The sequence below is a fragment of the Leucoraja erinacea genome, chromosome 3 (assembly GCF_028641065.1).
Source record: "Leucoraja erinacea ecotype New England chromosome 3, Leri_hhj_1, whole genome shotgun sequence".
Classification (NCBI taxonomy): domain Eukaryota; kingdom Metazoa; phylum Chordata; class Chondrichthyes; order Rajiformes; family Rajidae; genus Leucoraja; species Leucoraja erinaceus.
In genome coordinates this window covers 8,305,218-8,331,841 of record NC_073379.1, presented here as the reverse complement: position 1 = coordinate 8,331,841, position 26,624 = coordinate 8,305,218, and the positions used below count along the sequence as shown (strand labels likewise).

General features: G+C 47.0%; 1 protein-coding gene across 1 annotated transcript in view; it reads left to right on the top strand.

Moving 5' to 3' along the window:
- Positions 1-26,624, top strand: part of snx25 (sorting nexin 25) — a 210,257-nt gene that overhangs the window by 119,177 nt on the left and 64,456 nt on the right. Inside the window, exon 8 of the mRNA XM_055632018.1 lies at positions 23,513-23,703. Coding sequence (XP_055487993.1) covers positions 23,513-23,703 — 191 coding nt within the window. The remainder of the gene's footprint in view (positions 1-23,512; positions 23,704-26,624) is intronic.

The window sequence follows — 26,624 nt, the reverse complement described above, 5'->3', positions numbered from 1 at the left end:
GCGTCACCACGCGATACACATGAGACGTCGGGATGCAGCGTGCGACGCCAATGTGTCAGCGACACATCACGCAGGTGGCACGCGAGGATTTCGTACAGGATGAAATCCTGGAGCGCTGGGCGATACCGATCGCAACTCCACGCTCCTCCACGCCTCTCCATGCCCGGCGACCTATTTTACATATGATGCGTAAATGAGGCGCAAATGACGGCCAAGTGGGACAGGCCCTTTACCTTCCTTTACCTGCAATTAGATTCTTTGACAATCATTTATATTTAATGCCACAGATACAGATCAATAGGTGGATTGCGTCACAAACTATTATTGCCCTACAAAACAAGTGTGTGAATCATCAATTGAAAACAATAGCAAGAGGTGGCACGGTGGTAAAGTTGCTGCCTTACAATGCCAGAGACCGAGCCTATGACGCTGCCTCAGAGGGCGGTGGAGGCCGGTTCTCTGGATGCTTTCAAGAGAGAGCTGGATAGAGCTCTTAAAAATTGCAGAGTCAGGGGATATGGGGAGAAGGCAGGAACGGGGTACTGATTGGGGATGATCAGCCATGATTACATTGAATGGCGGTGGTAGCTCGAAGGGCCGAATGGCCTACTCCTGCACCTATTGTCTATTGCCTGTACAGAGTTTGTACATTCTCCCCGTGACCGTGTGGGTTTTCTCCAAGATCTCCGGTTTCCTCCCACACTCGAAAGACGTGCGGGTTTGTAGGCTAATTTGGCAAATATTGTTAATTGACCCTAGTGTGCGTAGGATAGTGTCAGTGTGCGGGGATCGCTGGTTGGCACGGTGGGCAAACGGGCCTGTTTCTGCATTGTATCTCTAAATAAAAGAGTGACCATGTAGACATTACAAGCCTACTTCACCATTCAGTAAAAATGGGTTCATTTTCCACTTCACTTTCTTTGGAAGCACTTTGTTATTTAGATGTACGACTTGATTCATGGCGCAAGACCAAATGAATCAGACCTGTAATAAATAGAAGAAAAAATGTATTTTCTAGTTCATTTCCCACATGTCATCAAACACGGCACAATATTTCTCATTTGTCAATGGGGTTTGCTGCTACTGTGAGGTCCAAGGACGTTGTCAAATTATCCAGCAAATATTTGGGACGCGACACACGAGGAACTGCAGATGCTGAATTCTTCAGTAAAACACAAAGTGCTGGAGGGACTTAACGGGTCAAGCAGCATCCGCGGAGGGAATGGACAGGCGATGTTTCGGGTCAGGACCTTTCTTCATACTCAGAATGAAAATTCCGCCGGGTGCTCCAGTTTCCTCCCGCATGCTAATGATGTGCGGGGTTGGCGGTAAATTGGCCCCAAGTGCGCCGGGGGGGTCGATGAGAAAGAGGGATGACATAGAAGTGATGTGAATGGTTGATTAATGGTCGCCATGTATTCAATGGGCCGAAGGGTCTGTTTTCATGCTGTATCTTTACATTAGACTTTAGACTTACAGCGTGGAAACAGCCCCTTTGGCCACAGTACACCAGCGATCACCCCGTGCACTAGCACTATCCTCTCCACAAAGGACAATTTACAATTTTACAGAAGCCTATGAACCGACAAACCTGTACGTCTTTGGAGTGTGGGAGGAAACCGGGGCATGCAGAGAAAACCCACGCGGTCACAGGGAGAACGTACAAACTCAATATAAACAGGCTTGTGTTAGTTTAGGCTTGTATTCACTGGAGTTTAGAAGGATGAGGGGGGGGGATCTTATAGAAATATATAAAATTATAAAAGGACTGGACAAGCTAGATGCAGGAAAAATGTTCCCAATGTTGGGCGAGTCCAGAACCAGGGGCCACAGTCTTAGAATAAAGGGGAGGCCATTTAAGACTGAGGTGAGAAAATACTTTTTCACCCAGATGGTTGTGAATTTATGGAATTCCCTGCCACAGAGGGCAGTGGAGGCCAAATCACTGGATGGATTTAAGAGAGAGTTAGATAGAGCTCTAGGGGCTAGTGGAATCAAGGGTATATGGGGAGAAGGCAGGCATGGGTTATTGATTGGGGACGATCAGCCGTGATCACAATGAATGGCGGTGCTGGCTCGAAGGGCCGAATGGCCTCCGCCTGCACGTATTTTCTATTTTTCTATGTTCCTATGACAGCATCCATAGTTAGGATCAAAACTGGGCCTTTGGCACTCCACCGCTGTGCAACTGTGCCACTGAACTATACTAAACTGGGATCAGTATAGATAAATAGGCAGCACAGTGGCGCAGCAGTAGAGTTGCTGCCCTACAGCACCAGCGATCCCGTTTCAATCCTGACTACGGTGCTGCCTGCACGGAGCTTGAACATTCTCCCTATGACCGTGTGGGTTTTCTCCAGGTGCTCCGGTTTCCTCCCACTTTCCCAAGACTTGTAGGTTAATTGGCTTCAGTAAATACTGTAAATTGTCCCTAGTGCGTGGGATAGTGTTAGTGTACGGGGTGATCGCCGGTCAGCATAGACTCGATGGGCCGAAGGGCCTGTTTCCGCACCGTATCTCTGAACAAAACTAAAATAGTTGAGTGCCATCATAGGTAAAGTGGACTGAAGGACCCGTGTCTGAGCTGTGACTTCAGGAGATGGAAATGTACCTGTCGTTTGATTAGATTCTTGATTAGAACGGGCGTCGAGGGCGATGGGGAGAAGGCAGGAAAATGGGATTAGGAGGGAGAAATCAACCACGATTGAAAGGCGGACTAGGCTCGATGGGCCGAATGGCCTAAATCTACTCCTAGAGCTTGTGAGCTGGTGGACATGTTCGGCTCTCAGCGGTCAAGACTTCCACCACAGCTGAAGCCTGACGTTCAAAGCCAAACGCGTATAAATCTCTGCAAAGCCCAGCTGATGCAGGTGGTATCACAGCATGGGGAAAGATCGCAGTTACACCATGTGTAGGAAGGAACTGCGGATGCTGGTTTCAACCGAAGATAGACACAAAAAGCTGGAATAAGGCAGCATCTCTGGAGAGAAGGAACTGCACCACCTATTCTACCTGAGCTTACCGTATTTCCCGGCAATGAAGACTCACCTATTTTGAGTTGCTAAATTTTGAAAAAAAGGCTGGCGGGACAGGATCAAGGGTTTGGTTTAGTCAGTAGAGAGGAAGATGTGAAACTCCTTCAAGGAGGCAATGAAGGAGCCTCCATCTTCGCCTGTCCCACAATGCGCTGTGTGGTTCAAGTCTTGGGGATGGGGACTTCCTGGCTCAGGGAGATCACATAACAGAGAGAGAGAGAGAGGGGGGGTCAGACAGCATCTCTGAAGAAAAGGAATAGGTGGCGTTTTGGGTCGAGACCTCTTCGCGCACACTGAGTCCGAAGTTCTTCACACTTCCTCACGCACACCATGTGGCTGGTTTAGTATAAGCGGGAAATAAAACTGTAGTTTTACTAAAGATCATGCAACCCTGCCCTTGTTACAGGATGCTGGTTGTCAGAATGTTGTCATCGAGTCATAGGATAGGCTTGGAGGGATATGGGTCAAACACAGGCAGGTGGTACTAGTGTAGGTGGAGCATTTTGGTCGGCATGGGCAAGTTGGGCCAAAGAGTCCGTTCCCACGCTGTATCACTCTCTGTCTATCATCCTACACAGCATGGAAACAGGTCCTTCGGCCCAACATGCCCAATCCAGCCAACATGCCCAATCTACACTAGTCCCACCTGCCTACATTTGGCCCATATCCATCTAAACCGGTCCTATCCATGTATCTGTCTAAATGTCTCTTAAATGTATATGATAGTACCTCTCTCAACTACCTTCTCCAGCAGCTCGTTCCATACACACTCCGCCCTTTGTGTGAAAAAAAAGTCGGCCCTTTGGGTTCCAATTTAATATTTCCCCCCTCACCTTAAACCAATGTCCTCTGGTTATCGATTCCCCTACTCTGGGCAAAAGACTCTGTGCATCATTCCTCTCATGTCCTCCCACTCTCACCATTTGGAGGTCTCAACCTTGACTTGCTGAATCCCATATTCACTCTTCTGATCTTTTTTTACCTACTGTTTTCCCAACCCGATCATTCCTCATTCTCCCTCCTCCTGTCGGTTGGCAGCTACAAAGCTTTTGAGCACGCACCACCAGACTCCAGAACAGATTGGGAATGGGAGGGGGAGTTGAAGTGTTGAGCCACTGGGAGATCAGGTAGGTTAAGGTGAACTGAGCGGAGGTGTTCAGTGAAACGATCGCCAAACCTGCACTTGGTCTCGCCGATGTAGAGAAGATGACACCTGGAACAGCGGATACAGTAGATGAGGTTGGAGGAGGTGCAAGTGAACCTCTGCATCACCTAGAAAGACTGTTTGGATCCTTGGATGAAGTTCCATTCTGAATCTGACCTTTCTGTCCTGGGACTCCTCCATTGTCAGAGTGGGGCCCAGCACACATTGGAGGAACAGCACCTCATATTTCACTTGGGTAGTTTACACCCCAGCGGTATGAACATAGACTTCTCTAACTTCAGATAGCCTTTGCTTTCTCTCTCCATCCCCTCCCACTAGTCTTACTTTCTCCACCTACATTCTATCTTTGTCCCACCCCCTCCCCTGACATCAGTTTGGTCTCGAACTGAAACGTCACCCATTCACTCTCTCCAGAGATGCTGCCTCACCCGCTGAGTTATTCCAGAATTTTGTGTCTATCCCTGGTTCTGGGCTCCCCCAACATGGGGAACATTTGGGAGGGATAGATCAGCCATGATTGAATGGTGGAGTAGATGGGCCGAATGACCTAATTCTGCTCCTATCACTTATGACCTTGTGATCTTATAAACGTCTATCAGTTCTCCCCTTGACCTCTAATGACCCAGAGAAAAAGTTCCATGTTTGTTATGAGGAACTGAACCGTCCTCTCACCAACTGGAGAGCGGTCCCGATCACCCATCTACCTCATTGGAGACCTTTAATTGGACTTTATCCTACACTAAATGTTATACCCTTTATCAATAGACAATAGGCAATAGGTGCAGGAGTAGGCCATTCGGCCCTTCGAGCCAGCACCGCCATTCACTGTGATCATGGCTGATCATCTCCAATCAGTACCCCGTTCCTGCCTTCTCCCCATATCCCCTGGCTCTGCTATCTTCAAGAGCCCTATCTAGTTCTCTCAGTGCTGGCTCGAAGGGCCGAATCGCCTACTCCTGCACTATTGTCTATAGAAAGAATCCGAGAGCCAGCCTCCACCGCCCTTTGAGGCAGAGAATTCCACAGACTCACAACTCTCTGTGTGAAAAAGTGTTTCCTCATCTCCGTTCTAGATGGCCCACTCCTTATTCTTAAACTGTGGCCCCTGGTTCTGGACTCCCCCAACATCGGGGAATCCAGAGTCAGTATCTGGTATCTGTACACAGTGGACAGGTTGATTGTCATCACGAATAGTCTTTTCATTGACTGGTTAGCGCTTGACAAAGAAGCTTTTCACATGTACTTCGATAAACTAAACTGAATTTATAGCTAATGCTCTCTGATCAAAGCAGCATTCCGGTAAACATGGATTTATGAGATGAAAAGGTGGGCAAAACCAGGAAGACATTGAGTGTAGGAAGGAACTGCAGATGCTGGTTTACACCGAAGATAGATACAAAATGCTGGAGTAACTCAGTGGGACGGGTAGCTGAAGAAGGGTCTCGGCCCGAAACATCACCCATTCCTTCTCTCCAGAGATTCAGCTAATGTAGAGGTGACTCCTCCAGCTTTTTGAGTCTAGCATCTCTGGAGAAAAGGGATAGATGACGTTTCGGGTCAAGACCGTTCTTCAGAAGTTAGATTGAGCTCTTAAAGTTAGCGGAGTCAGGAGATATGGCGAGAAGGCAGGAACGGAGGAAAGGTCTGAATGACAATAAAGGAATTCAGATTCAGATTCAGAATTTGGATGATCAGCCGTGATCACAGTGAAGGGCCGAATGGCCTACTCCTGCACCTATTGTCTATTGTCTAAGTCTGAAGATGGGTCTCGACCCGGAACGTCAGCTGTTCCTTTCCTCCAGAGATGCTGCCTGGCCGGCTGAGTTCCTCCAGCTTTTTGTGTCTCTCTTCAGGAAGACATTGAGTTCCTGTATAGTTCCTGTATATTACTTTGCTTCAGCACTCTGTGACTGTTTGTTTCCTGTGGCTTTCTGAGGCATGTTATTTGCAGCTTAGTTTTACCTGCATTATTTGAGCTGAGGTCGCGGACTTTATAACAGGGGATGTCTATTCCTGTGCTGCCTTGCAATATTATAAACAGCAGCGTACAAATAGCTTGCTTAGCGTGACTGAATGTCGGTGCTGTTAATAGATGCAAACATCACTGAAACATTGCCAGCTCACACCCTGGTAGCATTCCTCGTAAATCTTCAGCTAATATAGAGGTGACAAGTATTCACATACAAGGAATTTGCCTTGGTGCTCCGACCCCAAGTAACAACCCGACACATACAGACACAGGAAATGACTCAGGAAACTCTAAACATTGGACATTAACACTGATCAGGCAACTGAACTCTCCTACGGCAATCAGAGAGCAGTCCTGAACTACTATCAATAGACAATAGACAATAGGTGCAGGAGTAAGCCATTCGTCCCCTTCGAGCCATTCAATGGGATCATGGTTGATCATCCACAATGTGTACCCCATTCTTGCCTTCTCTCCATATCCCTTAATTCCACTATCCCTAAGACCTCTATCTTTTGAGAGTTAGACAGGACTATCCTTGATTGGACTGAACTGATTCGAGATTATTCCAGAATCGGATATTTTGGGCCAATTCATTTCACTGGAGACACAAGAAACTACTGGGCTGAAAACAAGCCATCATTTGCAGTAAGTGGTGTCTTTCAATTTCAAGCCACACCCAAGCCTCCATTTGTGGCTTTCATGGAGTAATTGTGGTGTCTTTGCTCAATTTCATCTAAAATCAATATACAGCCACATTTACCCAAAGCCAAAGTACATCCTTTCAACTTCATGCCACCATTTGCAGCATTTCAAGCCAATCCATTTGCAGTAAGTAGTGTCTTTCAAATTCAAGCCAAAGCAACCAATCCACCATTTGCAGTAATAGCGCCTTTCAACTTCAAGCCAAAGCTTCCAAGCCACCATTTGCAGTAAGTAGTGCCTTTCAACTTCATGCCACCATTTGCAGTAAGTAGTGCCTTTCAATTTCAAGACACACCCAAGCCAAGCCAAGCCAACCAGGAAGTAGGAATTTCAACTTCAAGCCAAAGCTCCCACGCCCCCCCCATTTGCAGTAAGTGGTGTCTTTCAAATTCAAGCCACACCCAAGCCTCCATTTGGTAGGTGTCTTTCAGGGTAAGGAGGCCTTTCAATTTCAAGAGGCCAACCAGGGAGGGAGGAGGAGGAGGAGGAGGAGGAGGAGGGGGAGGGGGTAGGGGGGCGCTTTCTGGAGTGCTAGTATGAACCATTTTAGAACCAATAGACATTTTTTTTGCAAACTTTAGAACCAATAGATACACTTTTTGCAAGCTTTTTGCAAGCTTTTTTACCAGCTTTAGAACCAATAGACATTTTTTTGCCAGCTTTAGAACCAATAGACATTTTTTGCAAGCTTTAGAACTAATAAGCCTTTTTCTGCAAGCTTAAGAACCAATAGACATTTTTTGCAAGCTTTAGAAGCAATAGACATTTTTTTGCAAGCTTTAGAAAGCAATAGACATTTTTTGCAAGCTTTAGAACCAATAGACATTTTTTGCAAGCTTTAGAACCAATAGACACTTTTTTTGCAAGCTTTAGAACCAATAGACACTTTTTTTGCCAGCTTTAGAACCAATAGACACTTTTTGCCAGCTTTAGAACCAATAGAGCCACTTTTTGCAAGCTTTAGAACCAATAGAGCCACTTTTTGCAAGCTTTAGAACCAATAGAGCCACTTTTTTTGCAAGCTTTGGAACCAATAGAGCCATTTTTTGCAAGCTTTAGAACCAATAGACATTTTTTTGCAAGCTTTAGAACCAATAGACATTTCTTTGCAAGCTTTAGAACCAATAGACATTTTTTGCAAGCTTTAGAACCAATAGAGACACTTTTTACAAGCTTTAGAACCAATAGAGCCATTCTGCAAGCATTTTAGAACCACTAAGGGCACTTACATTTGAGTAGACATGTGTTCAGTGTTATTCACAGCTCAGAGAAACGTGACCCTCTGCTTTCCTCCAGCTTGCTGACACTGATTGAGGCACACCACTTCCTGGTTTTATTGTCCCTCCCCCCTGCGGCCAGCAGGGGCAGCAGAGAGAATAGGGAATTTTGTAAAAACATTAATATCTCTGTCATTTTTAATCAACGGGAAAAATCCTCAACACACATGCGGCGGAGGGGGGCTCTGAGCAAGGTGGCCAAAAATTACGGCTGTAGATGGTGGCGTTCTCTCGGAAATTGCAGCACAGATGGTCAAAACCAGTCAAGAACAGACTTTTAGTAATATATAGAAGATTTCTATGTTGCCCAACTTTCGAGCACTAATTAATTGGTGTGAGGATAGCTATATAGCTAGGTGGAAAGAGATTGAGACATTTTTCCCTGAATTACACATCCAAACACTCTTGGGAGAAAAAGCGCTTCCTGGATATCAGGAGTCTAATCGATCCAATAACGACATTTACTTTAGAAACCTGGTTCACTCTTACCAGACAACTTAAACTGATTAAAGGACAAAAAGTATTAAGGAGGATAGCTTTGGATAGTGAATTTAAACCAGGGATGTATGACTCAACATTTAAAGAGTGGATGAAAAAAAGAATGACTGCATTTTGTACTGAAAATGGAGACCTAATTCAAGATTTGAAGGATAGATTTGCACTTCGAAACCAAGACTTGTTTAGATACCCTCCAACTGAGAGATTATTACAACAAAAAAGTAAAAAGGGAGGCACTAGAAGAAAATAATCCAGTGGTAGAAGTGTTAGTTAATGTGTACCATCAAAAAACATCAAGGATAATTTGACCATATAACCATATAACAATTACAGCACGGAAACAGGCCATCTCGGCCCTACAAGTCCGTGCCAAACAACTTTTTTTCCCTTAGTCCCACCTGCCTGCACTCATACCATAACCCTCCATTCCCTTCTCATCCATATGCCTATCCAATTTATTTTTAAATGATACCAACGAACCTGCCTCCACCACTTCCACTGGAAGCTCATTATACACCGCTACCACTCTCTGAGTAAAGAAATTCCCCCTCATGTTACCCCTAAACTTCTGTCCCTTAATTCTGAAGTCATGTCCTCTTGTTTGAATCTTCCCTATTCTCAAAGGGAAAAGCTTGTCCACATCAACTCTGTCTATCCCTCTCATCATTTTAAAGACCTCTATCAAGTCCCTCCTTAACCTTCTGCGCTCCAGAGAATAAAGACCTAAATTTCTAAACTTTTATCATAGTTTAAAGGAATGTCAAGCTAAAACTACATTTTACGTGAAATTTAAGTAGGAAAAGGAATTGAACATCACAATCTCAAAAGAAGAACGGCATCATATGTGTATAACACTATAGACACCCACTAATTCACAAAAATGGAGAGAATTTAATAGGAAAATTTTGATTTGTTTCTTTATTACGCCTAACCCAAAAAGCAAAGCAAATTCTAAAGGGCCTGCCCCACTTGGCCGTCATTTACACGACAGGCCGGTAGTGACTGACGCGCGGCCGTCATCACCCGTCATCATGCGCCTTTGAATATTTTATCTGCTCTGCAAGTAGAATTAGTCAGCGTATTGACATCATTTGTTAAGTGAAACATTGATAAAATTATTGTTTGCCGGAAAAAATCATTTACTTTTAAACTTTCTGAAATACTCCCAACAAACACAAACTTGTATTCCATGAGAGTACGTAGCGGGTACTCGGGGCTCTCGCGGGCATTTTTCAACGTGTTGAAAAATCTTCACGTGTCTTCACGAGTTTACCGCGTTTCCCGAGTACCTGCCGTTAACGTTACGAGCCGCTAAAAGATGTCCCGAGCTCCGACGTACCCACTACGTACATTCTACGTGCTTACCACGAGTTTGATTTTTTTTAAACTCGGGAGAGCACTTGAATTACCTCGTACAGTGGGACAGGCAGCATCTCTGGAGAGAAGGAATGGGAGATGCTTCGGGTCAAGACCCTTCTTCAATCTGCAGTTCCTTCTCACACATTTTTAAAGCAGAGATTGACAAGCTCTTCATTAGGAAAGGCGTAAAATTATTGTGGAATTAATTGTCACAGAAGGCTGTGGAGGCCAAGTCAGCGGATATTTTTAGGGTGGAGATTGACAGATTCTCGATTAGTATGGGTGTCAGGGGTTATGAGGAGAAGGCAGGAGAATGGGGTTGGGAGGGAGAGATAGATCAGCCGTGATTGAATGGCGGAGCAGACTCGATGGACTGAAGGCCTGATTCTGCTCAGTCCTATGGGAGGCGCGAGGAAATCCACGCTGTCACTGGGAGAACGTGCAAACACCACACAGATAGCACCCAAGGTCAGATTGAACCCGGGTCACCGGTGTAATGAGGCAGCAGCTCTACCAGCTGAACCACTGTGTTGTCCAGTATTCTCGGGTGATGCTGGATGTTTCATTTAGTTTATTTTTCGAAATGCAAACACAGAAGGGAAAAGGTCATGAAAGATGTATGATCAGGTTTGCCTTGCTCCCTGTCCTGCTATTAATCTAAAATAGAGTCATAGAGTAATACAGATTGGAAAAAGGCCCAACTCCCCACACCAGCCAACAATGTCCCAGCTACTCTAGTCCCACTTGCCTGCGTTTGGTCCATATCCCTCCAAACCTGCCCTATCCATGTACCTGTCCAACTGTTTCTTAAATAGTCCCAGCCTCAACTACCTCCTCTAGCAGCTTGTTCCATACACCCACCACCATCTGTGTGAAAATGCAACCCCTCGGATTGCTAATAAATATTTTTCCTTTCACCTTGAACCTATGTCCTCTGGTCCTATATTCCCCTCCTCTGGGTAAAAGACTACCCGATCTATTCCTCTCATGATTTTGTATGCCTCTATAAGATCACCACTCATCCTCCTACGAATAGAGTCCCAGCCTACTCAACCTCTCCATATAGCTCACACCCTCTAGTCCTGGCAACATCCTCGTAAATCTTTTCTGAACCCTTTCAAGCTTGACAATATCTTCCCTATAACATGGTGCCCAGAACAGAACACAATATTCTAACTGCCTTATACAGCTGCAACATGACCTCCCTATCTATTACTTTACATGTTTTTATCCCCTCTTGCGCAAACCAGTGGCAGAGTTGATTTTGATTTGTTGTCACGTGGATCGAGGTACAGTGAAAAGCTTTCCTTGTGTGCTAACCAGTCAGCAGAAAGACAATACAAGATTACAACCATATCATCCATAGCCTACAGATACAGGCTCCCAGTATGGTACAGAATCAGCTTCAAGCTCCTCTTATTCATATACAAAGCCTTTAACGGGCTTGCCCCCCCCCCCATATCAAAAATCTTCTAACCCACCATTCTACCTCCAGGGTCCCTCGGGTCGGCCGACTTGGGGCTACTGACTATCCCGCGGTCTAGGTTTAAGCTCGGGGGTGACCGCGCTTTTGCGTATGCAGCATCTAGACTGTGGAACAGCATCCCCCTCCTCATCAGAACTGCCCCCTCCATCGACTACTTTAAATCGAGGCTCAAAACCTATTTCTACTCCCTAGCGTTTTTTGAGGCCCTCTGAGGGGGCGCTGTAAACAGTTTATGTATGTATGTATTGTTAGGTCTGTCCACCATTGTATGTAGCACATTAGTATCTGCTCTGGTGTACAGCACTTTGGTCAACGTGAGTAGTTTTTAGATGTGCAATACAAATAAAATTGCTTGATTGATTGAATGAATATTGTGAATACAGGAGATTAAAGAATCAAGTACACAGGACAAGCTGTTAAGAAGTTACCTTGTGCCAATAGGTGGGGAGCATTTCACGACATTCGTTGATTGTTGAGAGTGGTAGACGCTCAACATCGGTGGGGGGTGGGGGGGGGGGATACGTATATCTTGGCCTGGGTAACCTTCAGGACAGTTGGGCACAGGACACATCATCAGTAGTGTACCCTTGCTTCACTGGGTGTTTCGGCCTTTTAACACTATACACCCTCCACAAGGGCGGCCCGCTGCAGGATGATCAGCCCTCAGCGCGTGTCTCGTGTCAAACCGTCCCAAAGATTCACCCTGACGTACTTGGGGCCCAGCATGGGTCTTTACGCTTGAGCCAAATCCACCGCTATGGTAAAGTAAGACATGTTGCTGTAGGATTAGACATTCTGTTGAAGTTCTGAGCGCTTTTGCTGATAAATGATTGCATCCCCGTAGAAAGCACACCAACGCCTCTACTTCCTAAGAAGGCGTAGGAAGCTTGGCATGTCGCCAACAACTGTCAACACCTTCCACACATGTGCCGTGAAAATCATTTTATCGGGATGCATCACGGCTCGGTTTGGGAACAACTCCATCCAAGGCCGCAAGAAGTTGCAGCGAATTGTGGACGCAGCCCAGACCATCACACAAACCAACCTCCCTTCCATTGACTCCATTTATACCTCACGCAGCCTCGGCAAGGCCAGCAGAATAATCAAGGACCAGCCGCACCCCCTGGCCACTCCCTCTTCTCCCCTCTCCCATCAGGCAAAAGGTACAGAGGCGTGAAAACGCACACCTCCAGATTCAGGGACAGTTTCTTCCCAGCTGTTATCAGGCAACTGAACCATCCTACCACAACCAGAGAGCGGTGCTGAACGACTATCTACCTCATCGGTGATCCTCGGACTATCTTTGATTGGACTTTACTGGCTTCACCTTGCATTAGATGTTATTCCCTTATCATGTACACTGTGAATGGCTCGATTGTAATCATGTATTGTCTTTCTGCTGACTGGTTAGCGCGCAACAAAAGCTTTTCACTGTACCTCGGTACACGTGACAATAAACTGAACTGAAACTAAATCTGCCATTGTTGACAGGCATTATCATTGATGACTGGAGAATGTCATTTAACATCAGCCACTCTCTGTGCAGCAGCTTACTGTCTTTGAACTTGTGATGAACAAATTAGAGTAAATGTGACAGCGTGTTTACTGATTACATGTCACACACTGCAATTCAAGTGTGCTAATTTCCTCGAACATTGAACAGTTGACTCTCTCCAGCTTCTGAGTTACTCTGTCTTCTGACGCAGTGATTGTTTTTTAAATGTAGCCCGGACATGTTGATGTAAGTGGGCACTCTCAAAAATACGCTACTTACCAAACAATTTTAGGTCACTCCAAACGGGCCGGTTTGAAGTGCCAGGTAAGTATTCTGTAAGCAGATTAATTATCTACTTTTTTTTCGCCAGGATAATAGGATATTAAACATCTATATTGACGCTCTGCATAATTGTATCGAATTTGACAGCAGCCATACAAGTTATTTGACCCAAAGTGGGAGGCATGGCGGCGCAGCACTAGAGTTGCTGCCTCACAGCACCAAGGACCCGGGTTCGATCCCGACTACGGGTGCTGTCTGTACGGAGTTTGTACGTTTTCCCCGTGACATGCCTGGGTTTTTTTCCACTATCTCCAGTTTTCTCCCACACTCCAAAAGCGTACAGATTTGTTGGTTCATTGGCTTTGGTATAATTATGTGCGTAGGGTAGTGCAAGTGTGCGGGGATCACTGGTCAGTGCGCCAACGGGCCTGTTTCTGTTCTGCACTAAATTAAACTAAACTAAATTTGTCCATATCTGAATTTATGGCCTCCTCCACGGAGAGGCGACTTTTTCCATGTCACCTCCCTCGTGGCCTAACGTAGAGGATCGGTGCGACCTATCCCGGAGACGCGCCCGGGGCTTCAGCCGCGGCGCAGGCACAGCGCGGACACTTTCGTTGCGGAGTGGGTGAGCCCTCGCCGGGGGGGAAGCCATCCGTTCGCTGGCCCACGGCAGCCTGAAGCCGCGATCTGTGGAGCTCCAGCTGGCGCGGCGTCCGGAGCCTGGGATCCCTCGTTGGGGACCCGGGAGAAGAAGAGCTCCGACCGCCAGCCAGTGGCTTATTTCTAACCGTGGGCGTAGAGTGAACTTACCATATGGAGCGGGATCCCTCATTGGGGATCTCTGGAGGGGAGCTCCAACCGCCGGCCCTGCGGTCTGCGGTGCTTCTGGCTGCGGCGCAGCGGGGACTTTAAATATTCGACCGCCGGCCTGCGGCCTACACCAACCTGGAGCCGCGGCCTCCGGTGGGGAGGCACCAATTCAGGACTTACCTGGACTTACCTTGTTTGTACATCTGGACGCCCGCAGCGGCGGTTGCGGAGGGTTGTGGTCCCGACCACGGGGGAAAATGGAGGAGGACTGACCAAACTTTGTGCCTTCCACAACAGTGATGAATGCTGTGGTGGATGTTTGTGTTAAATTTTATTTGTTTAAACGTTTTTTTATTATGTATTGTGTGTTCTTTTTTTTATTGTACCGCTGCTGGCAAATTTATTTCACTGCACTTTATGTGCCAGTGACAAATAAAACTTGATATGACTTGACTTTAAAAGTTTAGTTTCTTATTGTCATGATGTTCCCGGTGTTGGGGGAGTCCAGAACCAGGGGACACAGTTTAAGAATAAGGGTTCGGCCATTTAGAACGAAGATGAGCAAAACAACTTTTTCACCCAGAAAATTGTGAATCTATGGAATTCTCTGCCTCAGAGGGCAGTGGAGGCCGATTCTCTGGATGCTTTCAAGAGAGAGTTAGATAGACTCTTAAAGACTGCGGAGTCAGGCGATATGGGGAGAAGGCAGGAACGGGATACTGATTGCGGATGATCAGCCACGATCACATTGAATGGCGGTGCTGGCTCGAAGGGCCGAATGGCCTACTCCTGCACCTATTGCCTATTGTCTATTGTCTATTGAGTACTGAAGCACATTGAAAAACTTTTTGGTCACATGCAAACCATTCAAAGGAAAGATCCTACGCGATCACAATCAAGCAATCCACAGTGTACAGATAAAAGAGTACCACAATAGTGTAAGATACAGTCTGATTAAAGATAGTCAAATGTCTCCATTGAGGTAGATAGGAGGTCAGGGCATAATCTAGTTGATGAGAGGATGGTTCAGTTGCCAGATAACAGCTGGGAAGAAACTGTCCCTGAATCTGGAGGTGCATGTTCACTCTTCTGTACCTTTTGCCTGATGGGAGAGGGGAGGTGAGGGAGTGACCTGGGTACGACTCATCCTTGATTATGCTGCTGGCCTTGCCGAGGCAGCGTGAGGTGTAGATGGAGTCAATGGAAGGGAGGTTGGTTTGTGTGATGGTCTGGGCTGCGTCCACGATTCTCCGCAATTTCTTCCGGTCTTGGATGGAGCTGTTCCCAAACCGTGCTGTGATGCATCCCGATACAATGCTTTCTAATCTCATCATTGCCGACCAAGATGCCCATCTAAGTTAGTCCTCTTTGCCCGCGTTTGGCCCATCTATATACTATTAAAGCTATGTGTGTGTGTGGGTGTATGTCATTATTTTTGCCTTTGATTCGTTACTCCGCCAAAAACCCTCCCTGTACTCGGGGTCTGAAGCGCCGAGGATGCAAGGCCATGGAGCTGACGCTCACTCTGAGGCCGACGGCTGCTGGGCGGCCCCTCCCCTCGCAACCGCATGTTGCGGGAACAGACCCAACGGGTCTGCACTTGGTTTAGTATTCCTTTAAATCTTCCTATCCATGTACCTGTCTAAATGTTTCTTAAATGTTGTGATAGTACCTGCCTCAACCACCTCTTCAGGCAGCTCCTTCCATACACCCACCACCCTCCGAGTGATAAAGTTGCCCCTGAGATTCCTATTAAATCTTGCTGTCTGGCTCCTTAAAGCTATATCCTCTTGTTTTTGATTCCCTCGACCCTGGGTAAAAGACTCTCAGCACTCGACCTATCTATTCCCCTCATGATTATATGTACCTTTACCTCTCGTGTTCCTGTTAAATCTTTCCCATCTCAACATTAATTTGTCACCTGGCTCTTGATTCCCGGAAGAGTCTCTTGCCCAGAGTCGGAGAATCGTGGACATAGGTTCAAGGTGAAGAGGAAATGTTTTAATAGGAATCTGAGGGATAACGTTTTCACACACGAGCTGCCAGAGGAGGTAGTTGTAGGCTGGGACTATCCCAACGTTTAATAAACAGTTAGACAGGTACATGGTTAGGATAGAGGCCAAATGCGGGCAGGTGGGGCTAGTGTGGTTGGGACCTGTTGGCCGGTGTGGGCGTTGGGCTGTAGGGCTTGTTTCCACACACCCATGACAGCCTTAAACGGTTAAAGGCCTATTCCTGCTTCCAATTTTTCTCTTTCTATGTTTATATCTGAATTTACAGCGGTATGAACATTGACTTCTCCAATTTCAGGTGGTCCTTGTTTTCTCCCTCTTTCCCCTCCACTTCCCAGCTCTCCCACAGCCTCCGCCTCTTCCTTTCTTCTTCCCACCCCCCCCCCATGCCCTCATCAGTCTGAAGAAGGGTCTCGACCCGAAACATCACCCATTTCTTCGCTCCATAGATGCTGCCTCACCCGCTGGGTTTCTCCAGCATTTTTGTCTACCAACAAAGCTGATGATCATCACAATGAATTACAATTACAGCTATAATTACCGATATTATTCAACTAATATTTGCAATCAAGAGACCTATAATGAAACCCTTTCTCTGCAGTAAATTGTATACCTCACTAAGCATGTACAAAAACACGACAGATTAGGATCTTCGCAGACACAACTGATCTCAGTGGGAACACAGCGGGACAATTTTCTCCAGACTTTGATCTGTCGCGAGCTTTCTGTCGGACAGATACTGAGACAACTCGGTATAATTACAATATCCTCCACCAGTCAAATTATACACAGCCTGGGAGATGCATGAACTGCAATGGTGACACAACAAAGTGCTGGAATAACTCGGCGGATCAGGCAGCGACATCCGACTCCGGGAATGAGTGGGTTAACATCTGATGAGCGTTTGACGGCACTGGGCCTCTACTCGCTGGAGTTTAGAGGGATGATGGGGTACCTCATTAAAACTTACCGAATAGTGAAAGGCCTGGATAGAGTGGATGCGGAGAGGAGGTTTCCACTGGTGGGAGAATATAGGACCGGAGGCCACAGCCTTAGAATTAAAGGACGTTCATTTAAGATGGAGATGAGGAGGAATTTCTCTAGTCAGAGGGCGGTGAATCGGTGGAATTCATTGCTGTGGAGGTCACGTCATTGGGTATTTTCAAGGGAGAAAGTGATAGATTCTTGATTATTACGGGCGTCAGGGGTTATGGGGAGCAGGCAGGAGAATGGGGTTAGGAGGGAGAGATAGGTCAGCCATGAGTGAATGGCACAGTAGACTTGATGGGCCGAATGGCCTAATTCTACTCCTACCTGTGGTGGGAATGGACAGACGATATTTTGTGTAGGTTCCCGAGCTGAAACTTCGCCTGTCCACTCTCTCCAGAGATGCTCCCCGATCCACAGTCAAGAGTGTTTTATTCCGTGTCCCAAAATGGAACCTTTTTTCTTACTTGCAGCAGATTTGCAGATCGGCTGAGTTCCACCACCTCTTTGAGTTTGTACACAGCCTTGGCAAGTTAATAGCTCAGGGTGGCACGGTGGCACAGTGGTGTGTAACCACCTTGATAAGATCACTCCTCATCCACCTGTTCTCCAAGCTCAGATACCTATTACTGTAAATCTTTCCCCCCTCACCTTAAACCTATGTCCTCTGCTCCTCAATTCCCCAACTCTGGGCAAGAGACTCTGTGCATCTACCCGATCTATTCCTCTCATGATTTTATACACCTCTATAAGAGTCTGTGGAAATCTCTGCCTCAGAGGGCGTTGGAGGCAGGTTCTCTGGATGCTTTCAAGAGAGCTAGATAGGGCTCCTAAAAATAGCGGAGTCAGGGGTTTTGGGGAGAAGGCAGGAACGGGGTACTGATTGGGGATGATCAGCCATGACTCGAAGGGCCAAATGGCCAAGATCGCTGGCTCGAGGGGGCCAAATGGCCTACTCCTGCACCTATTGTCTATTGTCTATTGTCACCCCCTCATCCTCCAGCGCTCCAAGGAATAGAGTCCCATCCTGCTCAACCCCTCCCTAGAACTCCTGGCAACATCATTGTAAATCGTCTCTGCACCCTCTACAGCTGGACAACATGCTTCCTATGGCAGGGTGACGTCAACGTCACCTATTCGTTGTCTCCAGAGACGCTGCCTGTACCCGCTGAGTTACTCCAGCATTTTGTGTCTGGGTGGAGCCACGGATGTAATCTGTGTGAAGATGTATTCTGTGTATGCACATGCGTCTGCTGATGGTGGAAATGAGCAAAGACGTCAACCTGTCTTGAGTCGATCTGTGGTGTTGTTCATATTTATGGTATTACTGACTCTCCACCATTGCAACCATTTAACCTAGAGATTAGCTGGAGCACTTGTGACTGCAAGTCCCAGTTATGAATCATAGTTTGTTTCAAACAACAGGCACGTGCACATTTACAAATGGCCTTTACAGCTAATGGTCACATCTAGACACTTAAGAATCAGAGAAGGCCTTCAGATGTTCAGCCATTTTATCTATAGTATATTGTGCAACTGATCTAGATACACGGTGGCGCAGCGGCAGAGTTGCTGCCTTACACCGCCAGAGACCCGGGTTCCATCCTGACCATGGGCGATGTCTGTATGGAGTTTGTACCTTCTCCCCGTGATCCACGTGGGTTTCCTCCAGATGCTCCGGTTTCCTCCCACGCTCCAAAGACGTGCAGGTTTAGAAACATAGAAACATAGAAATTAGGTGCAGGAGTAGGCCATTCGGCCCTTCGAGCCTGCACCGCCATTCAATATGATCATGGTTGATCATCCAACTCAGTATCCCGTACCTGCCTTCTCTCCATACCCCCTGATCCCCTTAGTCACAAGGGCCACATCTAACTCCCTCTTAAATATAGCTTAAATATAGTTTGTAGGTGGATTGGCTTGGATAAATAATCCCTTGTGTGTGTAGGGTAGTGTTAATACCCTACATAGAAACATAGAAAATAGGTGCAGGAGGAGGACATTCGGCCCTTCGAGCCAGTACCGTCATTCATTGTGAGCATGGCTGATCATCCACAACCAGTAACCTGTGCCTGTCTTCGTTTAGATGCACCTTGGAAAAGGGCTCTTTCGCCGGCTGAATCCACGCTGACCATCGATTCACACTAGTTTCTTGTTATCTCATTTTCCCAACACATCAGGGCCAGAGACCAATTAGCCTACAAACCTGCACATCTTTGGCGTGTGGGAGGAAACCGGAGCACCCGGAGAAAACCCACTCCGTCACGGGGAGAATGTACAAACTCCTTACAGACAGCACCCGTAGTCAGGATCGAACCGGGTTCTCTGGCGCTATAAGACAGCATCTCTACCACTGCTCTATTGCTGTTAATATGACAATCACAACCTTGTTAATGTACATTTAGAATTTAAATCTCATTATAAAATAATGAGCAGGTAAAACTTTAACAGTGTTTCACTTACTCACTAAAGATTAAAACACCCCCAAAAAAAAAAATGTTGCGTGTTGTGTCTGGTTCCCCTAATTGTACACGAGGATGTGACTGCATTGTTGCTATGGTAACGTGTCGATGCAATATTCCTTTATTGAATATACTTTTTCAGTCACCCCTCACCTCCATCCCCCACCAGGAGGGTCTTAACGCCCTCCGTTTCTTCCTCGACCGCAGATCTAGCCAATTTCCATCTACCAACACTTTCCTCCGCCTAGCAGAGCTGGCCCCCACCCTCAACAACTTCTCCTTTGACTCCTCCCACTTCCTCCAAATCCAAGGTACCCGCCTGGGCCCCAGCTATGCCTGCCTCTTGATAGGGTATGCCGAACAATCCCTTTTCCGGGCGTACTATGGCCCTATCCCCGAACGCTACCTCCGCTACATTCACGACTGCACCGGTGCTACCTCCTGCACCCATGCAGAACTCACTGACTTCATTACCTTTGCTACTCATTTTCAACCTGCACTGAAATTCACTTGGACCAACTCCGACATCACCCTACCGTTTCTTGACCTCACCATCTCCATCACAGGAGACAGACTATCAACTGACCTCTATTATAAACCCACTGACTCCCATAGCTATGTAGACCGCACTTCTTCCCACCCTGCTTCCTGTGAGGACTCTATCCCCTACTCCCAAATCCTCTGTCTGTGCCGCACCTGCGTCCAGGATGTTCCATACCAGGACATCGCAAATGTCCTCATTCTTTAGGAAACGGGGGTTCCCCTCTTCCATCATAGATGTGGCCCCCACTAGGATCTCCTCGATATCCCGTAGCTCCGCTCTTACTCCTCCTCCTCCCCCTAGTCCTCCTTGTCCTCACATTTCATCCCCCATCAGCCGTCGCATTCAGCACTTAATCCTACGACATTTTCGCCACCTCCAACGCGTTCTGACCACTGGCCACATCTTCCCATCTGCACCCCTTTCCGCTTTCTGCAGAGACCCGTTCCCTCTGCATCTCCCTGGTCAACTCGTTCCTTCCCACCCAAACCGCAACCCCTCCCCCCGGTACTTTCCCCTGCAACCGTAGGAGATGCAACACCTGTCCATATACCTCCCCCCTCGACTCCGTACAAGGATCCTGACGGTCTTTGCAGTTGAGGCAGAGGTTCACTTCCTCTAACCTCATCTACTGTATCTGCTGTTCCAGGTGTGGACTCCTGCAAGCCGGCGAGACCCAGCGCAGGCTTGGCGATCGTTTCGCTGGACACCCCCGCTCAGTCCGCCTTAACCTACCTGATCTCCCGGTTGCTAAACACTTTAACTCCCCCTCCCATTACCAATCTGACCTTTCTGTCCTGGGCCTCCTCCATTGTCAGAGTGAGGCCCAGCGCAAATTGGAGGAACAGCAACTCATACTTTGCTTGGGCAGCTTACACCCAAGCGGTATGAATATTGACTTCTCTAACTTCAAGTAACCCTTGCTTTCCCTCTCTCTCCATCCCTCTCCCCTTCCCAGTTCTTTGACCAGTCTGACTGTCTCCGACTACATTCTACCTGTTTGCTTTGTTGTGATCCTCTCCCAGCTAACAATGATCTATTCTACATGTTCCTTGATCTCCATTCCCTTTGTCTTGTATTCACACCTTACCCTTCCTTATCTATGTATCTCCCACTTCCCTGACATCAGTCTGAAGAAGGTTCTCGACCCGAAACGTCACCCATTCCTTCTCTCCAGAGATGCTGTCTGTCCCGCTGAGTTACTCCAGCATTTTGAGTCTGTCTTCGGTTTAAACCACCATCTGCGGTTCCTTCCTACATACTTTAAGTCCTGGGTTCAGGTGGCTGTTCTTTATTCTTCCAAGGGTCAAAAATTGACAAGATGGAGGTTGACCTTAAATAGAGAAGAATAATGTAAGGCTTTTGTCTTTTGTCTCTCTGCAATAGACCTGTAGCAGGCTAGAGGGTCAGTGGATTCATTCCCAATTGTAAATTGCCCCCGGTGTTGGAGGTGAATGGTCTAATCTAGGAAGGGTTGATGAGAATGTGGGGAGAAGGGGCAGCGGTAGAGTTACTGCCTCACAGCGCCAGAGACCCGGGTTCGAGCCTGACTACGGGCGCTGTCTGTCCGGAGTTTGTATGTTCTCCCCGTGACCTGCGTGGGTTTTCTCTGAGATCTCCGGTTTCCTCCCACACTCCAAAGACGTACAGGTTTGTAGATTAGTTGGCTTGGTATAAATTGTCCCTAGTGTGTGTAGGATGGCGTTCTTCTTCCTTGCCTATGGCGTGCACAGCCTAAAGTTGTAGGACAACTTGTTCTATTTGATCTTATTTGATTGTGCACGCCAGGTTGATTGCATCTGTCGAAACCACGTGAAGGTTGCAATCTCGCACCCCAGGATAGCGTTAATGTGCAGGGATTGCTGGTCGGCGTGGACTCGTTTCTGCGCTATCTATCTCTGAACTATCTCTCAACTAAAAGTAAAAATGGGATGATTGTAGGATTAGTGTAAAGGTGTCATTGTTGGTCAGCGTGGGACTTGGGAGCTTGTTTCCATGCTGTATCTCTGTCTGACAATGTAACTTGCGTTGGGTACTAATTTGAAAAGGTAATTGGAAGCTTTCAAAGTTATCCCAATAAGTCTCGTTTGAATAGTCAGACTCTTTTTCCCCAGGGCGGAAATACTAGACTAAAGGACATAGCTTTAAGTAGAGAAGGCCAAAGTTCAAAGGAGATTGACATGTTTCTTACACCATATAAGATGATAATACACAATAGACTGGTGCAGGAGTAGGCCTTTCGGCCCTTCGAGCCAGCACCGCCATTCAATATGATCATTGCTAATCATCCACAATCAGTACCTCGTTCCTGCCTTCTCCCCATATCCCCTGACTCCGCTCTCTTTAAGAGCCCTATCTAGCTCTCTCTTGAAAGTATCCAGAGAACCGGCCTCCACCGCCCTCTGAGGCAGAGACTTCCACAGAGTCACAACGCTGTGTGTGGGAAAGTGTTTCCTCGTCTCCGTTCTAAATGGCTTACCCCTTATTCTTAAACTGTTGCCCCTGGTTCTGGACTCCCCCAATACCGGGAACATGTTTCTTGCCCCTAGCGTGTCCAAGCCCTTAATAATTTTATATGTACCAATAAGATCCCCCTAGAGCAGAATTAGGTAATTCGGCCCATCAAGTCTACTCCGCCGTTCAATCATGTCTGATCTATTTTTCCCTCTCAACCTCATTCTCCTGCCTTCTCCCTGCAGCTGTTGATGTCCTTACCAATGAAGAATCGGTCAATCTGCATGTTGAAAATATTCAATGACTTGTTACCGCAGCCATCTGTCACGTTGAATTCCACAGATTCACCACCCTCTGGCTAAAGAAATTCCTCCTCCTCTCCATTCTAAAGGTAGACTCAAGGGTTGTGTGCTTGGAAGCTGCTGCCAAGGGCAGTGGTGGTGGAGGCAGATTCAACAGTGGCATTTAAGAGGCTTCAGGTACATAGATGCGCAGGGAATGGAGGAATATGGATCATGTGCAGATTAGTTTTAGTTCGAGAGTTACAGTGCCCAAGCTGGTCCTTCAGCCCTCCGAGTCCGCGCCAACCACCAATCACACGTACACTACTTCTATCCCACATACTACGAACAATTTACAGAGGCCAGTTAACCTACAGATCCGCACATCTTTGGAGTCTGGAAGGAAACTGGAGCACCCGGAGAAAACCCACGTGGTCCCAGGGAGAAGGTAGAAACTCTATACAGACAGCACCCGTAGTCAGGATCGAACCATATGGCTGCACCACTGCCCCACTCTATCAGGCAGTGTACCTCTGGCGCTGTAAGGCAGCAACTCTACCGCTGCACATCAACGGCACTGACATTAATGTGGAACTGTAATTGTTGTCCTGTGATCGCGGTGATGTGATGTATTTTCTCCTGGATCACCATCCCAGTCGCTAATGTTTGCCCCTCTCGATGCCCACTGCAGACAGCAAAGGGAAAGAGTCTGCGGCCATGAAGGCGGACCTGCTGCGAGCCCGCAACATGAAGAGATACATCAACCAGCTGACCGTGGCCAAGAAGCACAGCGAGAAGCGGCTGAAGCTGCTCGGCGGCCCCGTGTACGGGCAGCAGGAAGATGGAGGCTGCGACGAGACCGACGCACCTTCCAGTCAAAAGGTAAAGAGTGAAACTACTGGCACTGCCTCACAATGGGGTGGACACAATACATTGGGCTAAAGGGCAATAGACAATAGGTGCAGGAGTAGGCCATTCAGCCCTACGAGCCAGCACCGCCATTCAATGTGATCATCGCTGATCATCACCAATCTGTACCCCGTTCCTGCTTTCTCCCCATATCCCCTGACTCCACTATCTTTAAGACGCTGTAGGACTTTAAGATTGCTCAAAGTATTCCCAAAAAGTTAATCTGCAAGTCGAAACTAATTAATTGCCACAGTTTCTGCATTATAAGGGACTACACTAGTAAGGAAAGCAAACACAATGCTAGCATTTATTTGCTGAGGGCTAGAACACAAAAAAACATGTGGAGTCTCTATAAGGCGCTGGTAAGGCCGCATTTGGAATATTGTGAGCAAATTTGGGCCCAAGTGGGTCATTCAATGTGATCATGGCTGATCATCCCCAATCTGTACCCCGTTCCTGCCTTCTCCCCATATCCCCTGATTTTGGACCCAAGCGGGTCATTCACCGTGGGAAGGATGTGCTTGCCCTGCTCGGAGCTCTTCAGAATGGCAAGCTGATTAAAGTGAGGCAGTGTATGAATCTGTGGCCGAGTCCCAACTATCTGTGATACATCTCCCTAATTTGGCTGAGGCAATTGAATGTAACAGTTCTAAACTTGGCATTAGACTGTTTAGTTTAGATATGCACCCCTTTGGCCCATCATGTCTGCGATAACCAGGGATCACCCTGGTTGGACTAGTGTCTATCCAACACACTAGGGATAATTTACTTCATTGGGGAGCCTTGAACCATCTTTAATTGGACTTTACTGCCATTATCTTGCACTAAAGTTATTCACTTTATTCCCATTGTCATGTTCATAAGTTCATAGGTTCATAAGAGATAGGAGCAGAATCAGACCATTTCTCCGCCATTCATACGTTCATAACTTCATAAGTTATAGGAGCAGAAATTAGGCCATTCGGCCCATCACGTTTACTCGGCCATTCATTCATAGCTGATCTATCTTCTCTCTCAACCCCATTCTCCTGCTTTCTCCCCATAACCCCCGACACCCGTACTAATCAAGAATCTATCTCTGTCTTAAAAATAAATATCCATTGACTTGGCCACCATAGCCTTCTGTGGCAATGAACCCCACAGACTCACCACCCTCTGACTAAAGAAACTACTCCTCATCTGCTTCCCAAAGGAACGTCCTTTAATTCTGAGGCTATGACCTCTGGTCCTAGACTTTCCCACTAGTGGAAACATCCTCTCCACATCCACTCTATCCAGGCCTTTCATTATTCGGTAAGTTTCAATGAGTTTGCCTCTCATCCTTCTAAACTCCAGCGGGTACAAGCCCAGTGCTGCCAAACACTAATCATACTGTATGTTAACCCACTTATTCTTGGGATCATTCGCATGCATCTACATTATGAATGGCTCGATTGTAATCATGTGTAGTCTTTCCACTGACTGGTTAGCATGCAACAAAAGCTTTTCACTGCTACATGTGACAATAAAATAAAAAACAATTAACCTACAAACCTGCACGTCTTTAGAACATGGAAGGAAACTGGAGCACCCGGAGAAATCCCATGTGGTCGCAGGGAGAGCATGCACATTCCATTCGGGCAGCACCCGTAGTCGGGATCGAACCCGGTTCTCTGGCGTTGTAAGGCAGCAACTCTACTGCTGCGCCACCGTGCCACCCTGCCGACTGTGTGGGATTCTGAGATGTGAGGGGGAAGCAACGAGACTTTAATCTGGGCCTCCTCCATTGTCAGAGTGAGGCCAAGCATAACTTAGAGGAACAACACCTCATATTTTGTTTGAGCAGCTAACAACCCAGCGGTATGAACACTGATTTATCTAATTGCATTCCTGCATTCCTTTTCTCTCCTCAATCAATTCCCCCCCCCCCCCCCCCCCCCCCCCCCCCCCCCCCCCCCCCCCCCCCCACGTCTTTCAGTCTGAAGAAGGGTCTCAAGAGTCAATAGTGTTTTATTGTCTAATGTCCCAGATAGAACAATGAAATTCTTACTTGCTGCAACACAACAGAATATGTAAACATAGTGCACAGGGTACTGATTGGGGATGATCAGCCATGATCATATTAAAAAACATATAAGATATAACATATAACAATTTACAGCACGGAAACAGGCCATCTCGGCCCTAGAAGTCCATGCCGAACAATGATTTTCACTTAGTCCCACCTGCCTGCACTGATACCATAACCCTCCATTCCCTTCTCATCCATATGCCTATCCAATTTATTTTTAAATGATACCAACGAACATGCCTCCACCACCTCCACTGGAAGCTCATTCCACACCGCTACCACTCTCTGAGTAAAGAGGTTCCCCCTCATGTTACCCCTAAACTTCTGTCCCTTAATTCTGAAGTCATGTCCTCTTGTTTGAATCTTCCCTATTCTCAAAGGGAAAAACTTGTCCACATCAACTCTGTCTATCCCTCTCATCATTTTAAATACCTCTATCAAGTCCCTCCTTAACCTTCTGCGCTCCAGAGAATAAAGACCTAACTTATTAAATTAATAATTATTGAATGGTGGTGCTGGCTCGAAGGGCCGAATGGCCTACTCCTGCACCTATTGTCTATTGTCTGCACTGGGAATTATATGATAAACGAGAGAGAGAAAAGAAAAGAAAAAGAAAAAGACCCAAAAGTCACCTCTTAAAAATAGCGCAGTCAGGGGATACGGGGAGAAGGCAGGAACGGGGTACTGATTGGGGATGATCAGCCATGATCACATTGAATGGCGGTGCTGGCTCGAAGGGCCACATGGCCTACTCCTGCACCTAATGTTGATTGTCTATTGTCTATTCCTTCTCTCCAAAGATGCTGCCTGACCTGATGCGTTACTACAACATTTTGTGTCTATA